Source organism: Lagenorhynchus albirostris, chromosome 12, assembly GCF_949774975.1.
Source record: "Lagenorhynchus albirostris chromosome 12, mLagAlb1.1, whole genome shotgun sequence".
Classification (NCBI taxonomy): domain Eukaryota; kingdom Metazoa; phylum Chordata; class Mammalia; order Artiodactyla; family Delphinidae; genus Lagenorhynchus; species Lagenorhynchus albirostris.
The window spans coordinates 66,772,245-66,795,420 of NC_083106.1; the positions used below are offsets into that span (position 1 = coordinate 66,772,245).

Genomic DNA, 23,176 nt, shown 5'->3' on the forward strand with positions numbered 1-23,176 from the left:
TGTGTGCCACAAATACGGCAGCCCACGTGCCTAGAGCCTGTGCTCCGCAGCAAGAGAAGCCACCGCAATGAGAAGCCCGTGCACTGCAACGAAGAGTAGCCCCCGCTCGCTGCAACTAGAGAAAGCCCGCTCGCAGCAACAAAGACCCAATGCAGCCAAAAATAAAAAATGAATAAAATTAAATTAAAAAAAAAAGAAAAGAATACTAATTCTGTTGGATATTAACAGATATCAGGATTAAGTTTAGGAAATAATGGGCTAAATAAGATAAACAGACTATTGTATGTTTTCTTTTTTTTTAAACTGGAGAAAAAGTTTAATAACATGTATATCTCCTATATACATGGGAGAGACCCAGGCAAACTGAGTTACTCCTTCCATGTTTTCTTACAACCTTAAATGTTCCTGATATGTATCTTGACTTTCCCAGAGAAAGATATAGTGTTTCCCTAATTTATTTTGCCATGAAATCCTAAAAGTAAATAATAAGCTTTGCAAAATGCTGACCTAGGTCCTTAAACAACATGATGGATTGTGTCTTCAGTACCATTTTTGCAGAAGGTATCACAGGCTTTTTATTTGCCCTATTCTTTTTTTTTTTTCGCCAGTCAGCACGGCATGCGGGATCTTAGTTCCCCAACCAGGGATCAAACCCATGTCCCCTGCAGTAGAAGTGCAGAGTCTCAACCCCTGGACCGCCAAGGAAGTCCTTATTTGCCCTATTCTTATGTTGATTTAAATTCTCTTTGAAATACCACGCAGGGCAAGGTTGACTTCTTCAAGAAGACTAGACTCTCCCTATCTACTAGGATTTGTCACTTTTGGAAAGCATGTGCAGGAGCTTCGGGAACTAAGTATTCCTGTTGTCTGCCAACCTGCTGGCCCGGCAGTTGGTCTGACTTTCTCAGTTGCACAGTCAGTCCAGACTGAGGCTGATTTTCTTTTTCCAAGCGCAACCTGAGTCTTCACAATCCCCATCTCCTAAGGATACAGCTCTTTCAATACATAGCAAGGGCCCGAGTCCTTCACCTCCTCTCCGGGGCCTGCTACGACTAATTATTTTGAAAACACTAGTAACAGCATGCTTCCAATCCAGTCCCCAAATGTCAGCCCCTTTGGTCTGCCTTGCTGCTCTTCAGCCTGTTGTCACACACTTCTGTTACCTTAATCAGCCCTCCCATTTCTCCTCGTCTGTCCTGAACATGTCTCTCTGTTTTTTAGAACAGTTGTTTATGGGAAACAAATTGTCCTCTATATTAGCCACCATGTACTACATTTGCTTCCGTCTCTTTGTTGAACGTTTCTTCTGTCCCCCAGCCTTAAGTTGATTTAGCTCTGTCTTTGAGTTGCTGCTTTTTTTTTTCTGACCTACCTCATGGGTAGGAAATTAGGCAGATGGTCCGCATTCTCCTCTATTCTCAGTGGTACATCCAGACTATTAGTCTTCCAGTGTTTCATTTAACAACAAACAAGACAACACAGTGATTCTTCTGTTCCTTTGAGGCTCATGACTTTTAACTTTCTAACTTATTGCTGTCAGATTTCTCTCATTCTTTGAAGAGTTTGGTACCTGGGTATGGTCTCCATTTTCATCCCAAATCTTGCTATTATCTGTTTGGTAGTATAGCCTGTTGGTCTGTAATTTCCTTGACTTGAATTCATCTGGACTTTATTTTTATATATGGTGTGCAGTAGAGCTCTGCTCTTGATGATCAACCAACTGGGAATCAGTGATAGTAACTCGGCCATTTGGAGGATGACACATTTTAAAGTATATAAATTCCCCCATATATTGATTGGCTAATAAAAATTCTCATGAGCTTGTGTTAAAAAATATTTTAATTTTATAGAAATGAATGAGAGTTGTACCTGAAATGGTGGTATCTGGTTGTATCATCACATTAATTCAAAGAGAGAGGTTAGCTGTTTTGCTCACTGTTGTGTGGCAGAAGGAGCATTGGATACTTTGACGTCTTGCCATTTGCAAATCACTTTCTTTTTTTACTGCAAAGTGGAGAGAGTAATTCCTAATTTGTATAGTTGTTGAGCCAATAAAATTCCGTAATTACATATATGTGTGTTTGTGTGTTTCGTAAACTTTGGTGTTTAAGATCTAATAAAAATTAGAGAACCGTTCTCTCCTAAGATGGGTTATAAGGTTGCTCTTGAACATCACATTGTTTCCGTAAAAAGCTTTGATTTCTCTATACCGTATGTTTTTTATAGGAAACAAAAACGTCTTTAAAAAAGATTTTGTTATTTGTGGTACTTTAATTTGAATGATGGTGGAGGGGGGACTCTGGTGAACATTATTCCAGGCAGCTATTGTAAGTCTAAGGAAAAACAATTCAACTGATATTTCTTACGACTCTATTCTTGAATTTTACTGTTAATATTATCTTTTTAATGTTTCATTTAAGGTATATGATGTTGATTGATGGCACAAATGAAGTTTTTATGATTGATAGAGATAATTCAGTGTTTCATGTTTCAAATCTGGAATTTCCATTTCGTAAAGATCTCCGCATGCATTTATCGAATACTCTCCTAGATGGGGTAAGTCATATTTTATCTTTTTTTAAAAAATATCAAACATTGCTGTTTTTCTTTCTTGTGCAAGTACATGTGTATTTTTAATAACTAAACAGGAAATTTAGAATCAGATCCAGTTTTTTTTAAAAGTTTTTTTTATTGGTGTATAATTGACAGTTAAAAAATTGAATCTAGTTTTTGTTAAGATGTTAAATTCCATTTATCTCTTACCTGCACTTACTGTCACTTGATCATTGTCTTAGATACAGAATAAGTGAACAAAATTAAATCTTAATTCTTTTGTTCTTTGTGATTGAAAAAAATTCTTACTGAAAAACTCATTTTATTGTTTTACTTGTCAGTTGAATTTTAATTGAGTGATGTGACATATCACATTTTTCCTTGGCTCTTTAGCTATATGAACTAATAGTTCTTGTTGAAAGAGGATCGTGTCTTTGAAAGCAGCCACTTGTACTTTTACATTTGAATTTTGAAAGCTGATAAGAATTTTCCCATTCAGAAAATCTATACTTAATAATCATAAAATTACTTGATTAAAAATATTTTAACTTTCTCCTGTGCAGACAGCTTTCTTCTCCCCAATTCTAAATGTATTCGTTCATTGTAAATAAAAATTAAAATAATACAGAACATTACAAAAAAGCTGGTAAAAATCACCTGAACTCTTAACCATTGGAGTAACTTCTGTTATCATTTTGATGAACATTATTCCAGACTTTTCTCTGTGCTAGAACATTCAATCTTACATCTGCTCCTGAAGGATTCACATTCATATTAGTAATACTAACTCAGGGCATAGATTCTTAAACAGAATGTCTATCAGAATCTTTTGGGGACTTGGGACCCCTTCCAGTCCCAGTAAGATTCTGAGTACAGGTACCTCTGCCCTGGCTGAAAATGAGTACTTTGGTCAAATATGTACCCACGTGGATAGTTACATAATTTTGCATGAAAAGATTTAAATGTTACATCTGTTTTGTAATTTGTGTTGTTTTCACTTAGCAATGTGTTTTGGACCTTTTTCACATAAAAGTCTGAATGATAGACCACTGTATATGTAAACACTAATTTAGGGTTTCCAGACTATCTTGCTTATGAAAATTATAGGGGATGCTTGTTAAAAATATGGCCTATCCCAGTAGCCTATCCTAGACCTAGTGAATTAGACTCTCCCAGGGGTCAAGTTATCTCTATTTTTAATAAGTGCCCAAGTGATTTTAATTAGGCAAGTTTGACAAACAATTCTGTAATTAATTTAGCCAGCCCTCTTTTGGTGGACATTTGGATTTTTTGTATTATAAGACATACTTGTATGCATATCCTTGTACCTTTTTCTTTCACAGTTGTGCAGTTGTTGTTTTTTTTTTTTTTTTTTTTTGCGGTATGCGGGCCTCTCACTGCTGTGGCCTCTCCCATTGCGGAGCAACAGGCTCCTGACGCACAGGCTAAGCGGCCATGGCCCACAGGCGCAGCCGCTCTGCGGCATGTGGGATCCTCCCGGACCGGGGCATGAACCCGTGTCCCCTGCATCGGCAGGCCGACTCCCAACCACTGCGCCACCAGGGAAGCCCAATTGTGCAGTTTTATAATTAAGATTCTTAGAAGTGAGATTCTACTTAAAGTAACTGAGGAAAAAAGAACTAAATTGGCACAAATAATTAGGTTTCAGCTTGACTTGCTTCAGGCTGGATCTGGGGACTCAAGTGATATGGGCCATGCTGTCTTTCTCTCTCTTTCTTTGCTTACTTGTCTGTCTGTTCTCACTCTGCATGAAGGCTCTCTCCATGTGGGAGGCAAGTTGCCTTGCAACCCAAGCAGAAAGGGAACTTTTCTCTCCCAATATCCATATATCAATCCCAGGGAAGATTCCAGAGGGCCTTGCCTAAGTTATATATATATCCAAGGAAGAGAGACAGTGGAGACCAGGGGCTCATAGGTGGCAGTACCACTTGGAGTACAAGAGACGTAGTCCTCCCAAGGCAGGAACAGTAACCTGATACACTGTACTGTGTTCACTATGCTGGATTTGGGGGCATTACCCGTTTTAAACATTGACATGTATAATTGCCACCCTTCTTTCCAGAAAGTTTGAACACATGTATAGTTCAGCCATCCTAAAGGATCTATGCACTGTCTTATTAAACACTGGGTTTTGAAAATTTTAAATCTTCTAATTTTAAATGACTTTTTCATTTTAGGAGACAGTATAGCATAGTGGTTAAGAACCCTGACTCTAACTGATGGTGTCTTATTGGCTCCATGAGTTATTGTATGAGGGCCCTAATATCGTTTACTCAGTTTCGTCATCTGTAGTGAAGTTAGGCTAATAACAGTACTTAGGTCTTGGTGCTGTTGTGAAGATTAAGTTGGATAGTTTATATAAAGTGCTGATAATAGTGTCTGGCACATAGTGAAATAAATGTTTACCTCTTAATTTATGTGACTTGTTGAGGAGGTTTAATATTTTTTCACTTCTGTTTTACTGTATTTAGTACAATACAGAGTTACTATATTTCTTCTGTGAGTTGCCCATTCAGATCTTTCATACATTTTTCTGTTGGGTGTTCATGTTTTTCTTACTGATTTATGAGAAGTGTTTGTCTATTGGGGTATTACTTTATGACCCATATTTTGAAAAAATAATATTTTTTCTGGTGTTTTCGGTGGCACAGGTTTAAATTTATGTAGGTAAATTATAAACATCTTGTTTTTTTTTAAAAAAATATTTATTGGAGTATAGTTGATTTACAATGTTGTGTTAGTTTTAGATGTACAGCAAAGTGAATCAGTTATACATATACATAATTCACTCTTCTTTAGATTCTTTTCCATATGGGTTATTACAGAGTACTGAGTAGAGTTCCCTGTGCTATACAGTATGTCCTTATTAGTTATCTATTTTATATATAGTAGGTAAACACCTTGGTTTTTAATATTTGGCTTTTGTGTCATTTTACGAAAGATATTTTTACTTCAGAATTATTATAATAGTCCCCTGTTTTTCCTTCTAATACTTTTATGGTTTCATTTACATATTTAAATATTTGATCTATCCACAATACATTTTGGTAAAATGAGTAAGATAGGGATACAGTTTTATTTATTTCCAAATGTCTAAATTGTTACCTCAGCACCAGTCTGCTAATGTATTTTTCCTTTTTAATTAGGTATATCATTTTTATTGTATATGGGATTCCCTTATATCGTTGTTTGTTTCTTGATTCGCTTTCCTATTCCATTAATATTTTGGTCTTCCCGTGGTAGTTTTAGGTTGACTTACAGGCTGTAACTTTAACATACAATTTAATGTCTGATAGTGCAAAGATATCCAATCTCTTGGCTATTCTTAAGTTTGTCACTTAGATTTTGCTCTCTTTATTTAGCTTTCGGGTGAACAAGGCTATTTGAGAAGTTAGGCTGAATTAGTGTGCTATACTTTATGTGCAAATCTGTACAACAAGAAGCTTGTATTTTTCTCTGCAGAATGATCTCTGGTAGGCTTATCTCCAGACCATTTACCTTTCTGTTTGCTATGTTTGGTTGTGTGGTTTATCTCTTTGCCACACCTTCACTATTTTTCTTTGGAGGGAAAAGGGACTCTACATCTTTCTTATGGCTTCCCACAACTGTAAGTTTCTTTTCTACAGGGATACTGCTCATGTTCTTTAATATTTATTCACTTTTTCAGTATTGAACCTTTTTCACAAGGCAGATTGAATTATATCTGGCTAATAGTCTCTGGAATTTGTATGAGAATGCTTCCTGTCTTAAGATGAAATTTGCGTCTCTGTTTCAGATTTATATCAGTGATATTGGGAAAATAGTGAGTAGCTTGTGAATGTTCATTTAAACTCTCAATGATAGAATTACCCTAATGAAAGCCACATGCATAAAATATGTATTTATTTGTTTAACAGAGGGAGTACCATTTTCCAAGTGACCTGAATGCTTGTTGCCCCAATCCCATGTGCTTTTTAAAAAATTTACCAGGTAAATATTGGAGTGTGCAAGCCAGAAGATGGAAGACTGTGATTGGAGAATGAGATGTTTGAATCAGCCACTTCTGAGGTATAGTTTTGGGTGATGAGAAGGTTCAGGATGTGACGTAGAAAGAGTGAGAGTTTGAGGTTGTGTGGAGAAGAGCAGTGGACATGAGATCAAGGAAAATTTTAGATGGGTCATAAAGAGTGATGACAGAAGTCCAGGGAGAGGTTGACTGAGCTGGATATAAAGATTAGAAAGAAGGAAAGAAGGTAGTATAGTTGATTGAGACCGAGTGGCAAACGGAGACTGAGCGAAGAGTAACTATAGAGTCACAGAATTGTCTATACTGTGTACTCTGTGAGGCTACTAGTATTATAAATTTTCATTCCTGTGATGGTGTGCGTGGTAAAATATTTTGACATATATACGTAAACTTTTTAACACATTTGTGCGTGTGCGCGCACGCATGCTGCACGTGCACACACACACCCCCTTGTGGTTGACAGAGCCACTGCATAAGGTTGGAAGTATTGCTACTGCACATCTCCAAGGTGTTCCGTTCTTATCGTAGTTGATGTGACAGCTACCCCGGGAGTTGTGCTGTCCATAATCTGCATTGCCAATACAGCAGCTCTGGTAATTGGTTCATGGGAACAGCAAGAACATTTATTTTGATTTTTGTTACTTTCATTTTATTTAAGATACAGTTTTTTAGCATCATAATTCATAAAATAAAAGGAAGAAAAAGACTCAAGTTATAGCATTTGCAAAAGTTTAGTGTAGTTTTTCATTCCTATCATGTACCACACCAGGAGTGCAGGCATTGTTTAGAAGGTTGAGGAGAAGGCCTCACCCTGGAGATATCTTACTTCATTGGGTTGGGACGGAGAATGATAGGTAACGAATAAAACGAAGATTGGCATTTAAAACAAGTCCTTTGGTTGTTTAGAGGAGAAATGAATTACATCTAGTTAGAAACTAAAGATGGTTTATAGAGGAGTTGGTGTTAGATATGGGAAGATTTCTATAGAAAGAGATTTTTGTTGGACATGGGCCAAGGTCATTCCAGGTAGGAAATAATGCTTAAAAATTAGATGCTTAACCACCTGCAGATTTAACTTAGCAGTACCATTTATTTTCACCCCAAACTTGGATAACTGAGAGCAACATAATAGACTCTTGTGAGGTTTTAAAATAGCAATATGATTCATGATGTCAGTTTACTTGGACCGGAATTATAGTTGCCATATCTGTTTTTCCACTTAGTTAATTAAAACAGTCCTCTGTAGTTTCCTGTTTCTTCTACATTTTCATTTGCAAATTGTTTTTTGTCAAATTCCAAATCCAAGAATAACTCAAACTGCCTAATTGTCTGGCTGTCATATGTGAGCGTTTAAGCTTTTGTTTTGCTCTCTAGATTATGTTCTTTGACCCACAGAATGTGGAAAATAGGAGTTTAGAAATATGGCAGTAATTCACTTGAAACAAATCAGTGAAGTTCAATCAATTTTATACTGAGGATAAGAGGAGGATATAACAGTTAATCATTAAAGTTAATAACAAATATCTCGGGAAAATGGCATGTCTTTTCATCTGTTAATTTTTTATAAAGGAATATGCATGCTCATTGTTAAAATTTTAGGAAGTCTGTATGTTATAAAATAGAACTCAACTATCAAGAAGAGATTAAATTTTAACATTTTGATGTATTTCCTTTTAGTCATTTTTGTTGTGCCTGTATTTATAGAACGTGTGTAATCAACACATACATAGCTGACGTTTAATATATGCTGTGTATCTGGGGTTCCATCGTTTTCCTTCACTCTGAAGAACTGATTTTAGGATTTCTTTTTCTTTTTAAAATTTAACTTTATTGAAAAAGTTGAAATATAATTTATCATTCTAAGGTATATAAGTCAGTGGTTTTTAGTATTCACAAGATTATGCAACCACTGCTATCTAATTCAGGAACATTTCATCACTTAACTATGATAATTAGAACCAAGTGGGCCTTATCTGAAAGGATTTCAAGGAATGGGTTACCTTTGAGATGAACTTTGAAGGCCCACAGGTTTTCCACAGTTAATTACTTCCTTTCATTAAAACCCTTCAGTGGGGGCTTCCCTGGTGGTGCAGTGGTTAAGAATCCGCCTGCCAGTGCAGGGGACATGGGTTCAAGCTCTGGTCTGGGAAGATCCCACATGCTGCGGAACAACTAAGCCCGTGCACCACAACTACTGAGCCTGCGCTCTAGAGCATGAGAGCCACAACTACTGAGACTGTGAGCCACAACTACTGAAGCCCATGTGCCTAGAGCCCGTGCTCTGCAACAAGAGAAGCCACCACAATGAGAAGCCTGCATACCACAACAAAGAGTAGCCCCCGCTCACCGCAGCTAGAGAAAGCCCGCGTGCAGCAACGAAGACCCAACGCAGCCAAAAATAAATAAATAAAACAAATTTATATTAAAAAAACCCAAAACACCCCTTCAGTGGTTCTCCATTGTTTAAAGCATGAAAGCCAAAGTACATAATGTAATATTCCTTATATCTGGGCCGCGCCTAAGCATTTAACATCATCTTTGACTGTGAGCCCTTGAAAGCATAAGTCCCACCTATTACTGAGCTTTGGATAGTTTACCACCTTCTCCATGCCTTTTAAGTACCATTTGGCGTGTCCACCATCCTGCTAGAAGATATCCACCACATCTTTCAGGATTCAGCTAATGGGTTTCTCACCTTATTATCAAACCTTTGTCTTACTCTTCAGGTAGAAATAACCACTCCTTCTCCTTATGTTTATACAATGTGCCCTTATTGACTGGAATAGTAAAGGTGTATACTTGTTGTCTTAGTATAGTTATTAATAGCCATCTCTCACTCTCAAAAGTATCCTGGTTTAGACAGATAGCTACATGGTCATTCTCTCTGTATGGCCATCTGTCATTAAAACTGTAGCTCTTCCTTCGACCTAGCTACTTATATATTTTCCTCTCTTTCTATTACTCTGAGCCCCTTGAAGCTAGGGACTGGGTGCTTAATGTCTCCAGCACTTAGAGCATAGAGTATAGTTTGGGCTCAGGAAATATTAAATGGGTAGGCAGAAGAGTGGATGCTTGGGAACTTCAGATAAAGGCAATGGAATATGGAGAAGTACAGAGGATAGGAAAGTCAAACATGCAGATTTTGGGTTTTTTTTCGTAGGGCCCATAGTAAAGGATTCAGCATCTTTTTTCTGTGGGTTTACAATTTTCATCAAAAGTAGAATGTTTTTGTGCATTTCTACCCTTCCACCTGTTGAAAATTTAATTACTAATGTTCTTTCATTAAAACAACAACAACAAACTTTTCTGTTTCGTTTTGGATAGTTTGTATTGATTTGTCTTCACGTTCATGAATCTCTCCTTCTCCAGCATCTAAACCACTGTTCATCCCAACCACAGTATTTTTCACCTCAGACATTGTAGTTTTCACCTCTGGAAATTGAATTTGAGTCTTTTTTAAGTCTTCTGTGTCTCTACTTACCTTTTTGAATATATGGGATACTGTTAGAATATTCTTGCCTGCTAGCTCTAACATCGCTCACAGTTTTAGGCCTATTTTGATGGATTTTTTTCTCCTCTTTATGAGTTGTATATTTTTGTCTCTTTGCATACCTGGTAATTTTTGATTGGCTGCCAGACGTTTTGAATTTTACCTTGTTGGGGGCTCAATATTTTTGTATTCCTATAACTATTCTTGAGCTTTGTTCTGAGATGCAGTTAATTTACTTGGGACTAGTTTGTACCTTTTGAGTCTTGTTTTTAAGATTTGTTAGGTGAGGAGTCTTTAGGGATAATTATCCTCCGCTACTGAGATAAGATCCTTCTGAGTACTCAATGCCCTGTGAGTTATGAGACTTTCTTATCTGGCTGGTGGGAACAGGCGTTATTCCCAACCTTGTTGAGTGACATGTATGGTTCTCTTTAAGATTTTTGGGTACTTCTTTGCCTGACCTTGAGTAGTTTCCTCACATGCTTGCTTTGCTGAATATTCATGGGGGTCTATCTGAAGACGTCCCTCTTCCACCCTATCCTCTGCTGTGAAAACTCTAGCCTCATTGGTCTCCCTAGACAGCCTGGTCTATTTTCTCAATTCAGGGAGACTGCTGGGCTCTCCTGGGCTCCCCCTGCCTGCATTGAAGCCTGGAAACTCTCCTCAACCAATAAGCTGGGACAGTTGTAGGGCTCATATAGTTATTTACTGTTTCCTAGGAGTTACTGTACTTTGTTGCTGGATGTCTAGTGCCTTGAAGATCATTTCTTCATATATTTTGTCCACCACACAGCCTAGGTCTTTGTTAGAATCCCTGGGTTCTCTTCTCTTTTAAAAACTGTGGGTAAATGTTTTCTTCAGCGAGTTGGGAGCCATATTTTATTCCAGTAATGCTCAGATTGTTTCTCCAATTCAGCACGCAGTCCCGTAGCCTTTATTTCAGACAGGAGGAGTGTTCTGCTATTTTAATTACTTTTTAATCGGAAGAGGGAAAAAAGAAGACAAGAATAACCACCGAGTTTCCTTCTCTATATTTTAATGTAATAGTGACAGTTATCAATGATTTGTCATTTTACAAGTAGGGCTTTTGGGGGTTTAGTGGGCTTGGAGGTGAACCCTTTTTGTTTTACCAGAATTTTGGTAGTTTCCATGGTTATCAGTTTTTAAACTTACTGGTTTGTTTATTCCTTTTTACTTGTTTAGTTTGCTGATAATAAACTTTCTTTTTTGTTATTTTTACTGTTTGAAGAAGATATGTATTTAGTCATTTCATCAGGTAATTTGGGAGGGAAATTCTGTGATTTCTGCTCTCTGAACCTGGAAGTCCACTTAATTTCCATCCACACATTTTTGAAAAGATTAATTGAAACCTGTTATTGGTGCTACCTTGTTGGCTTATAAAATTCTCAGATACAAGTACTTAAAAATATTTCAGTAAACAAATTTAAAGTAATGAAAATGATTTATGTCAATTGTTGGGTTCAAGATGATAACCATAAATAAATGTCTGTAGCTTAACTAATACATATTTGAGAAAGAAATCAATTGGTAATAGTTGCTTAAAACTAGAAAATATATTTGTCTTCCATCAGTGTGTTCTTTGTAATTTTAGATGGTTGTGTGTGGTTATTGTCATGAAATTAGATAATAAAAAGACTGTTTAGTTTCCAAGGAAAAATATGAGGAAAGAATAATAATTTTAGGTTAAAACCTATTATTAAGAATTAATATTTTGGGTAATTATTAAGATCCTGCAAGCTGCATGACATGGCAGAAAAAAAATTTTTAAAATCCTACATTATATGCCTGTAATCATCCTTTAGTGTCCTTTATCTTTTTTCTGTCAGAGTGCAGATTTTAAGTTCGTTTCACTTAATGGCTGTGATATGTGATATCATATTCTCTTGCCCTGTTCCCTTTGATCATAGTAGAGGGATACGGAACCAAGAAAGACTGTGTGGGTCACATGGAGATTTTATCTATAATAAGGGCACCATTTATACCTATAGATTTTATGATTAAAGCAATTGGCATACAACAGAATTTAAAGCAATAATGATTTAGCAAAATTTATTTTTTAAATGTTGCTGATATTTAGAATTTAAAATTTGTAGTTTCTTTATCCTAATAGTTGCTTAGTAATTCAAACATAAGATGTAGAATAGAAATTCAAATATAAAAAATGAGGCGATATTGTCATATGATTTTATTGCAATACAGAATAAATTCATGGTGGGTTTTTTTGTGGTGCTGACAGTCTATTGATTTGATCCGTGTAGAAGTGTGTTCACTTTGAAATTTCATCAAGTTGTATATTTATGATTTATGTACTTTCTGTGTGAATGTTATATTTTAATCAAACTAAAGAAATTGCTCTTAAAGTATGAGTAAACTTACCTTCTTTTCTCTTTAAAGGAAATGATTATTGACAGAGTAAATGGACAGGCTGTTCCTAGATACTTGATATACGACATAATTAAATTCAATGTAAGTACCTTTTATAATTTATAAAATAAAAATGTCACTGAGATAATAATCAGTTTTTAACAAATAAAAAGTTCTACTGTCTTAGAGATAGTAGGAAAGCAGAATGATGACTCATTCAAATTACCCATTTGATACCTTATTAATACGTTTACGTCTCGTTTTCTTTCTCTTAATTGCCTAATATTTAGTACATTTCTTTGTCTTTGGATTCTTTAGGAACTTCAAGTGAGTAAGGAAAAAAGTTTAATTGTGATAAAATAAGACAGCATTTTGTAAAATGGAAAATTCTCAATTTTAGTTATCCTGTACTCGATTAAAAAGTCTCCAAATTTTATTAGTCTGTCACTTAAAAAAAAAACAGAGAAACTGACTATGAGTGCCGGGGACCAGCCCCAGCTGGACAGGTGTCCCCGGCATATGAGTGTTCACTGTGTAACATGGAGGCACAAATATGTTATTCATGAGTACATGCAGGAAACTTGAAAACAAAATATAAAATTGCCTGTTGTAAATAGATTAAAAAAATAGGAATTATATTCTCTACCCATTTCCTGCAATGTTAGACTCATCAAGAATCTGTTTTCCTGTTAATGTTTAATTATAGTATGAATGACTAAATTATTTAGGCAGTACAAGATGACTTCTGTAAATGCAAGAATTTCTTTCAGTAGTGTATATCCATGAAAAGGTGTAATCATTCCTCTAGACGTGTTATTCAAATTGCATAATCACTTAGTATTCAAACCAGACTGAAAGCAATTAAGACTTCTGGAATTAAAAGTGTTAAGTTATAAGGTTTTGAAGATTTATAACGAGGCTTTTAAAAAGTTCTTTTTTAGGGGTATACATTTTAAATTGTAGTAGTAAGATTCAGGATTGCATTTATCCAGATTATTTTTTCCTGGAAATGTTCAATGTATGTATCTCATTTTTTTGTTGAATTTCTATATTTCAGAGTTTCAAATTTAAGAAACTCAGAAATCAAGTTTTATTTTTGTTCTGTCTGTGACTACTATATTCCTCAAAAGTAAGGTGTTCCAGAATTGATTTATTCTCATTACAGATATTGGAATAATGTTCATTGGGCCATAACGAGATGTAAAGGATGGGGTTGACCTTGTTTCTTTGTGAATGGGGGTGCACTGTCTCCTTTGCCTCTTGATAATGAACTCCACTTTAATATTGTTCAGTGCAGGTTCACTTCTTAGTCTGGGAGCTTTGCCTGAGACAACAGCCTTCTAATTCTTTAAAAAAATATGAAAAATTTCAGCATGCACAAATATATAGAGAATAATGTAAGGCATACTTATGTACTGACCTCCAGATTTGTTGAAGTTTAACATTGTCATTTTTACTCCACTTTCTTTTCAGTAAGGAATAAATCATTACAGATTCAGTAGGAGTTTCTTGTGCACACCTCTCTCATTCCATTCTTGACCATCTTATCCAGAAGCAGATTCTACCCTGAATTTGATGTTTATTATTCCCATGAATGTTTTTAATACCTTTACTATCTATGTGTAGATCTATAAGATATATGTGGTGTATTCTTTTGCAGTGTTTCTACTGTTATATAAATGTCATTGTACTACTGTACTATGGTACCCAACATTTGGTCCACCTTATTTGTTGATATTTATTTGTGTTAATACATACAGGTTTAGTTCACTCACTTTAATTAGTATTTTATTACATTGTATAAATATACAGAATTTATCTTTTTTCCATTTGATGGACATTTGGGTTTCCATATTTTGCTGTTATACTACTATTGCATGGAACAGTTTTATATACTTTTTATTGTGTGTGTATGTCCAGGTTTCTCTAGGATAGTTCTCATTCTTGGGATACAATCATCTAGGAAACGTTTTAAAAAGCCAGTCCCTCATCCCTACATCATGGAGATTCTGATTAAACTGGCGACTTCAGCTTTTTTGTTGTGTTGCTAAATTCCCCTCAGAAGTAGTTGTACCACTTTACCACAGTTGGTATTATCAGATTTTAAGATCTTTGTCAATTGGATTGTTTTAATTTGCTTTCCTGATTACTAATGAAGTTAAGCATATTTCATGTTTATTTTTACTTGTTTGAATTTTTCTTCTGTGATTTAACTGCAAGTTTGAATAATCTTCTAATAGCTATCTTTTCTGGATTCTAATCCTTTCTTAGTTATATATGTGGCAAACAATATGTTTTCCATATTAATATCTGTTGATTCACAGAAGTTTTTCATTTTAATGAAATCCAGCTCACTATATCTCAAAGTTTGTGCTTTTGTGTCTTGTTTAGGAGTTTCAACCATATTTTCCTGTAAAAATGATTAATTCATGCTTTTCATCTCTTGGTCTGTAATCATTCATTCAGTAAGGATTTATTGAGTACCTTTTGCTTTATTTCATTGATTTTTAAAATTTTAATTTTTTTTGCATTTTTGAATTTTACTTTATTTTTTTATACAGCAGGTTCTTATTAGTCATCCATTTTATACATATTAGTGGATACATGTCAATCCCAATCTCCCAATTCATCACACACACACCCCACGACCACCACTTTCCCCACTTCGTGTCCATACGTTTGTTCTCTACATCTGTGTCTCCATTTCTACCCTGCACACCAGTTCCTCTGTACCATTTTTCTAGGTTCCACATATATGCGTTAATATACGATATTTGTTTTTCTCTTCCTGACTTGCTTCACTCTGTATGACAGTCTCTAGATCCATCCATGTCTCTACAGATGACCCAGTTTCGTTCCCTTTTATGGCTGAGTAATATTCCATTGTATATATGTACCACATCTTCTTTATCTATTCGTCTGTTGATGGGCATTTAGGTTGCTTCCATGACCTGACTATTATAAATAGTGCTGCAATGAACATTGGGGTGCATGTATCTTTTTCAGTTATGGTTTTCTCTGGATATATGCCCAGTAGTGGGACTGCTGGGTCATATGACAATTCTATTTTTAATTTTTTAAGGAACCTCCATATTGTTCTCCATAGTGGCTGTATCAATTTACATACCCACCAACAGTGCAAGAGGGTTCCCTTTTCTCCACACCCTCTCCAGCATTTGTTGTTTGTAGATTTTCTGATGATGCCCATTCTAACTGGTGTGAGGTACCTCACTGTAGTTTTGATTTGCATTTCTCTAATAATTAGTGATGTTGAGCAGCTTTTCATGTGCTTCTTGGCCATCTGTATGTCTTCTTTGGAGAAATGTCTGTTTAGGTCTTCTGCCCAATTTTGGATTGGGTTGTCTGTTTTTTTGATATTGAGATTCATAAGTTGTTTATATATTTTAGAGATTAATTCTTTGTCCATTGATTCATTTGCAAATATTTTCTCCCATTCTGAGGGTTGTCTTCTCATCTTGTTTGTAGTTTCCTTTGCTTTGCAAAAGCTTTTAAGTTTCATTAGGTCTCATTTGTTTATTTTTGTTTTTATTACCATTACTCTAGAAGAAGGATCAAAAAAGATCTTGCTGTGATTTATGTCAAAGAGTGTTCTGCCTGTGTTTTCCTCTAAGAGTTTTATAGTGTCCAGTCTTACATTTAGGTCTCTCTAATCCATTTTGAGTTTATTTTTGTGTGTGGTGTTAGGGAGTTTCCGTATTTCATTCTTTTACCTGTAGCTGTCCAGTTTTCCCAGTACCATTAATTGAAGAGACTGTCTTTTCTCCGTTGTATATCCTTGCCTCCTTTGTCATAGATTAGTTGACCATAGGTGTGTGGGTTTACCTCTGGGCTTTCTATCCTGTTCCACTGATCTATATTTCTGTTTTTGTGCCAGTACCATACTGTCTTGATTAGTGTAGCTTTGTAGTATAGTCTGAATTCAGGAAGTCTGATTCCTCCAGCTCTGTTTTTTCCCCTCAAGACTGCTTTGGCTATTCAGGGTCTTTGTGTCTTCATGCAAAGTGTGAAATGGTTTGTTCTAGTTCTGTAGAAAATGCCATTGTTAATTTAATAGGGATTGCATTGAATCTGTAGATTGCTTTGGGTAGTATAGTCATTTTCACAATATTGATTCTTCCAATCCAAGAACATGGTCTATCTCTCCGTCTGTTTGTATCATCTTTAATTTCTTTCATCAGTGTCTTATAGTTTTCTGCATACAGGTCTTTTGTCTCCCTAGGTAGGTTTATTCCTAGCTATTTTATTCTTTTTATTGCAATGGTAAATGGGAGTATTTCCTTAATGTCTCTTTCAAATTTTTCATTATTAGTATATAGGAATGCAAGAGATTTCTGTGCATTAATTTTGTATCCTGCTACTTTTTTACCAAATTCATTGATTAGCTCTAGTAGTTTTCTGGTGGCACCTTTAGGATTATCTATGTATAATATCATGTCATCTGCAAATAGTGACAGTTTTACTTCTTCTTTTCCGATTTGGACTCCTTTTATTTCTTTTTCTTCTCTGATTGCCGTGGCTAAGACTTTCAAAACTATGTTGAATAATAGTGGCAAGAGTGGACATCGTTGTCTTGTTCCTGATCTTAGAGGAAATGCTTTGAGTTTTTCACCATTGAGAATGATGTTTGCTGTGGGTTTGTCGTATATGGCCTTTATTATGTTGAGGTAGGTGCCCTCTATGCCTGCTTTCTGGAGAGTTTTTATCATAAGTGGGTGTTGAATTTTGTCAAAAGCTTTTTCTGTATCTGTTGAGATGATCATATGGTTTTTCTCCTTCAATTTGTTAATATGGTTTATCACATTGATTGATTTGTGTATGTTGATGAATCCTTGCATTCCTGGTATAAACCCCACTTGGTCGTGGTGTATGATCCTTTTAATGTGCTGTTGGATTCTGTTTGCTAGTATTTTGTTGAGGATTTTGCATCTATATTCATCAGTGATACTGGTCTGTAATTTTCTTTTTTTGTAGTATCTTTGTCTGGTTTTGGTATCAGGGTGATGGTGGCCTCATAGAATGAGTTTGGGAGTGTTCCTCCCTCTGATATATTTTGGTAGAGTTTGAGAAAGATAGGTGTTAGCTCTTCTCTAAATGTTTGATAGAATTCACCTGTGAAGCCATCTGGTCCTGGACTTTTGTTCCTTGGAAGGTTTTTAATCACAGGTTCAATTTCATTACTTGTGATTGGTCTATTTATATTTTCTGTTCCTCCTGGTTCAGTCTTGGAAGGTTATAGCTGTCTAAGAATTTGTACATTTCTTCCAGGTTGTGCATTTTATTGGCATAGAGTTGCTTATAATAGTCTCTAAGAATGCTTTATATTTCTGTGGTGTCTGTAGCAACTTCTCCTTTTTCATTTCTAATTTTATTGATTTGAGTCTCTCCCTCTTTTTCTTGATGAGGCTGGGGAATGGTTTATCAGTTTTGTTTATCTTCTCAAAGAACCAGCTTTTAGTTTTATTGATCTTTGCTGGTTTTTTCTTTGTATCTATTTCATTTATTTCTGCTCTGACATTTATGATTTCTTTCCTTCTACTAACTTTGGTTTTTGTATGTTCTTCTTTCTCTAGTTCCTTTAGGTGTAAGGTTAGATTGTTTATTTGAGATTTTTCTTGTTTCTTGAGGTTGGCTTGTATAGCTATAAACTTCCCTCTTAGAACTGCTTTTGCTGCATCCTGTAGGTTTTGGATCGTCATGTTTTCGTTGTCATTTGTCTCTAGGTGTTTTTTGGTTTCCTCTTTAATTTCTTCAGTCATCTCTTGGTTATTTAGTAATGTATTCTTTAGCCTCCATGTGTTTGTGTTTTTTAATGTTTTTTCCCTGTAATTCATTTCTAATCTTAGTGCGTTGTGGTCAGAAAAGATGCTTTATGTGATTTCAGTTTTCTTAAATTTACTGAGGCTCGATTTGTGACCCAAGATGTGATCTATCCTGGAGAATATTCCATGTGCACTTGAGAAGAAAATGTAATCTGTTTTTGGATGGAAGGTCCTATAAATATCAATTAAATGTATCTGGTCTTTTGTGTCATTTAAAGCTTGTGTTTACTTATTAATTTTCTGTTTGGATGATCTGTCCATTGGTGTAAGTGGGGTGTTAAAAGTCCCCCACTATTATTGTGTTACTGTGAATTTCCTCTTTTATAGCTGTTAGCAGTTGCCTTATGTATTGAGGTGCTCCTGTGTTGGGGCATATATATTTACAATTGTTATATCTTCTTCTTGGTTTGATCCCTTGATTATTATGTAGTGTCCTTCCTTGTCTCTTGTAACATTCTTTATTTTAAAGTCTATTTTTTTTTTTGCGGTACGTGGGCCTCTCACTGTTGTGGCCTCTCCCGCCGCGGAGCACAGGCTCCGGGCGCACAGGCTCAGCGGCCATGGCTTACGGGCCCAGCCGCCCCACGGCATGTGGGATCCTCCCGGACCAGGGCATGAACCCGCGTCCCCTGCATCGGCAGGCAGACTCTCAACCACTGCGCCACCAGGGAAGCCCTAAAGTCTATTTTATCTGATATGAGTATTGCTACTCCGGCTCTCTTTTGATTTCCATTTGCATGAAATATCATTTTCCATCCCCTCACTTTCAGTCTGTATGTGTCCCTAGGTCTGAAGTGGGTCTCTTGTAGACAGCACATATATGGTCTTGTTTTTGTTTCCATTCAGCGAGCTTGTGTCTTTTGGTTGGAGCATTTAATCCATTCACATTTAAGGTAATTATCGATACGTATGTTCCTTTGACCATTTTCTTAATTGTTTTGGGTTTGTTTTTGTAGGTCCTTTTCTTCTCTTGTGTTTTCCAGTTGGAGAAGTTCCTTTAGCATTTGTTGTAGAGCTGGTTTGGTGGTGCTGAATTCTCTTAGCTTTTGCTTGTCTGTAAAGCTTTTGATTTCTCCAGCGAATCTGAATGAGATCCTTGCTGAGTAGAGTAATCTTGGTTGTAGGTTCTTCCCTTTCATCACTTTAAATATATCATGCCACTCCCTTCTTCCTTGTAGAGTTTCTGCTGAGAAATCAGCTGTGGGAGTTCCCTTGTATGTTATTTGTTGTTTTTCCCATGCTGCTTTCAGTAATTTTTCTTTATTTTTTGCCAATTTGACTACTATATGCCTCAGTGTGTTTCTCCTTGGGTTTCTCCTGCCTGGGACTCTCTGGGCTTCCTGGACTTCGGTGGCTATTTCCTTTCCCATGTTATTTAAGTTTTCGACTATAATGTCTTCATATATTTTCTCGGGTCCTTTATCTCTCTCTTCTCCTTCTGAGACCCCTGTAATGCGAATGTTGTTGTGTTTAATGTTGTCCCAGAGGTCTCTTAGGCTGTCATCATTTCTTTTCATTCTTTTTTCTTTATTCTGTTCTGTGGCAGTGAATTCCACCATTCTGTCTTCCAGGTCACTTATCTGTTCTTCTGCCTCAGTTATTCTGCTATTGATTCCTTCTAGTCTATTTTTCATTTCAGTTATTGTTTTGTTCATCTCTGTTTGTTTGTTCTTTAATTCTTCTAGGTGTTTGTTCTCTAATTCTTCTAGGTCTTTGTTAAACATTTCTTGCATCTTCTTGATCTTTGCCTCCATGCTTTTTCTGAGGCCCTGGATCATCTTCCTTATAATTATTCTGAATTCTTTTTCTGGAAAGTTGCCTATCTCCACTTCGTTTGGTTGTTTTTCTGGGGTTTTATCTTGTTCCTTTTTCTGGTACATAGATCTCTGCCTTTTCATCTTGTCTATCTTTCTATGAATGTGCTTTTTGTTCCACGCTGCAGGATTGTAGTTCTTTTTGCTTCTGCAGTCTGCCCTCTAGTGGATGAGGGTATCTAAGAGGCTTGAGCACGTTTCCTGTTGGGAGGGACTGGTGGTGGGTAGAGCTGGGTGATGCTCTGGTGGGCAGAGCTCAGTAAAACTTTAATCCACTTGTCTGCTGATGGGTGGGGCTGGGTTCCCTCGTGTTGCTTGTTTTGCCTGAGGTGACCCAACACTGGAGCCTACCCAGCTCTTTGTTGGGGCTAATGGCGGACTCTGGGAGGGCTCATGCCAAGGAGTACTTCCCAGAACTTCTGCTGCCAGTGTCCTTGTCCCCACGGTGAGCCACAGCCACCCCCCGCCTCTGCAGGAGACCCTCCAACACTAGCAGGTAGGTCTGGTTCAGTCTCCTATGGGGTCACTGCTCCTTCCCCTGGGTCCTGATGCGCACACTACTTTGTGTGTGCCCTCCAAGAGTGGAGTCTCTGTTTCTCCCAGTCCTGTTGAAATCCTACAATCTATTCCCAGTAGGCTTCAAAGTCTGATTCTCTAGGAATTCCTCCTCCCATTGCCAGACCCCCAGGTTGGGAAGCCTGACATGGGGCTCAGAACCTTCACTCCAGTGGGTGGACTTCTGTGGTATAAGTGTTCTCCAGTTTGTGAGTCACCCACCCAGCAGTTATGGGATTTGATTTTATTATGATTGTGCCCCTCCTACCATCTCATTGTGTCTTCTCCTTTGTCTTTGGATGTGGGGTATCTTTTTTGGTGAGTTCCAGTGTCTTCCTGTTGATTATTGTTCAGCAGTTACTTGCGATTCCGGTGCTCTCGCAAGAGGGAGTGACTAATTCATTGGTTTTTTAAGTCACAGTTTTTCACATTTCTGATAATAGAATATATTTATAATTGAAAGTGTCATATATTTAATTCTTTAATATACTGTGGAGCTTTCATTGATGTTTAACCATTTTGTTTATTTTGAATTATGAAATCAAGGTCACCCTTAGAAAAAATTTTTTTGAAATAATTGTTTGAAACTTTTCAGTTCCTTAGTTTATTATTTTGTACAGCAAGAATTATTGATAATTTTTTATATGTCAAGTATTAGTCTAGGTATTGAGTATGCCCAGAAGAATAGGACATAATTTCTTGCCTTCCAGGGAGTTTATAATTTAGTGCCCTGACCTTCAAAGGAGGCTACTTCTATAACAGTTCATTGGGATTTGGAAAGAAAATTGGAGAACTCCTGTTTATTCTTAATCTATTATTCAATTTTTGTCTGTTTTATAACATACAGTTGTGCATGTATGCAATTTATTAAAAATTAATATGTATATATTATACACAATTGTTCGGATATGTGTTTAGATTGGATACAAAATTAAAAGAAACTTGCAGGGACTTCCCTGGCGGTCCAGTGGTTAGGACTCCACGCTTCCACTTCAGGGGGCATGGGTTTGATTCCTGGTCGGTGAACTGAGATCCCACATGCTGTACGGTCAAAAGAAACAAAAGAAAAAGAAATTTGCAGACCAGTGGTGTTATGAATGGGGATATAAATATAAAGAAATATTATAATGGTATCATAAGTATAATGTCAAAGATATATGGGAGGTACCAGAAATATATGAGAGGTATATATGAGAGGTACCAGAGAGGTGAGAATATTCCAGCTTACCCTGGGTATACTTGAGTTATTTGAAGTGTGGAGTTGTAGACAGAGAAAGTGATACAGATTAATTTTGAAGGAGTGAGCCTTAGAAGTCAGGAGCATTAGATGGTTTTTAGTGTACTTGATGTATGGTGAGATGTGAGACATAGCAGGAAATGAGAATGGATTTGTGGGTAGGAGACCAGATTACCTGAATAAGACATTTTAGCTTAGTTCTTTGTTCTGTATATAATAGGACACTACTGAAGGGTTTTAGTCATGGTAATGATATGATCTTATTTTTATTGCTTTGGAGGATAACTCCACTGGCATCGTGGATAGTGTTTTTTTTTTTTTTTTTTTTTTTTTTTGTGGATAGTGTTTTGAAGTGAGAAAGAACTCAAAACAGGGAGACCAGTTAGTCAATAGTTATTGAGCGCTTCCTGTAGTCTATTCTCAACGATTCAACACCTATCTATCAGGAGCTTCCTTTATGATAGGCAACACAGATTTGAAGGTGAACTTGATTTCAATCTATTCTAGTTTTGGTGAATTTTAAAGTGAAGAGTATCTAGGAGGGAATTTAGACTACTTAGAAGTTTTTTAAACAATTTTTAGGCTTTTAATTTTATTTCTTAAAAAGAGGGCTTACTTGTTTCATTTTAATTTTATCAGGGTCTCAATTCATCTAATAAATAAGCCTGACATTGTAGGTTTTTCAACCTTGTTGATGACATAGGTGACATGGAAAAGTTTGCACATGGACTGTGTGGTTATTTACTAACTAGCATTTCTTCAGTAAATAACCTTTACAAACAGTCGTATGCCTTTATGTAAAGGGAATATATTCTACCTTATACCTAGCTCTTGCTCACTTGTCTTGCTCCATATTCTTTGCTGAGTATCAAAATTGTCATCCTTCCAAAGTTGAGAAAAAGCCATCCTTGAGGTGTATTTAATGTTCACAGATTAAGCAAGTGTTGCCACCCCTTTGTAAACAGTAGGTTGGGTAAAATGTTAGGTTGAGTGATATAGATTAGAGAAGTGAAAGAAGGCAGAAAAGATGGGGAAAATGCGTGGAAGTGTGTCCAATTGCAGAATAAAGAAAAGGGTACTTGATATACCATTGAGGTGATGCTGCTAATCCGGACCACTGCTGTCACCCAGGTGATATGTTATAGCTGTATTTGTATATACCATTAGGAGAGGACAAGCCCCTACCCTCAGCTTATACCAAAGTGTACATGTGCTTTTTATTTCATGGTTCAAACCATATATATATACCATAATATATATACTGTATATATACAT

The 23,176-nt window shown here is 36.3% G+C and overlaps 1 protein-coding gene across 6 annotated transcripts in view; it reads left to right on the forward strand.

Annotated features, from left to right (window-relative positions):
* The window catches only part of RNGTT (RNA guanylyltransferase and 5'-phosphatase), a 218,012-nt gene that overhangs the window by 59,652 nt on the left and 135,184 nt on the right, over positions 1 to 23,176 (forward strand). For all 6 annotated transcript variants that reach the window (XM_060167795.1, XM_060167796.1, XM_060167797.1 and 3 more), the window contains 2 exons: positions 2,421 to 2,556; positions 12,486 to 12,557. In XM_060167795.1, coding sequence (XP_060023778.1) covers positions 2,421 to 2,556; positions 12,486 to 12,557 — 208 coding nt within the window. The remainder of the gene's footprint in view (positions 1 to 2,420; positions 2,557 to 12,485; positions 12,558 to 23,176) is intronic.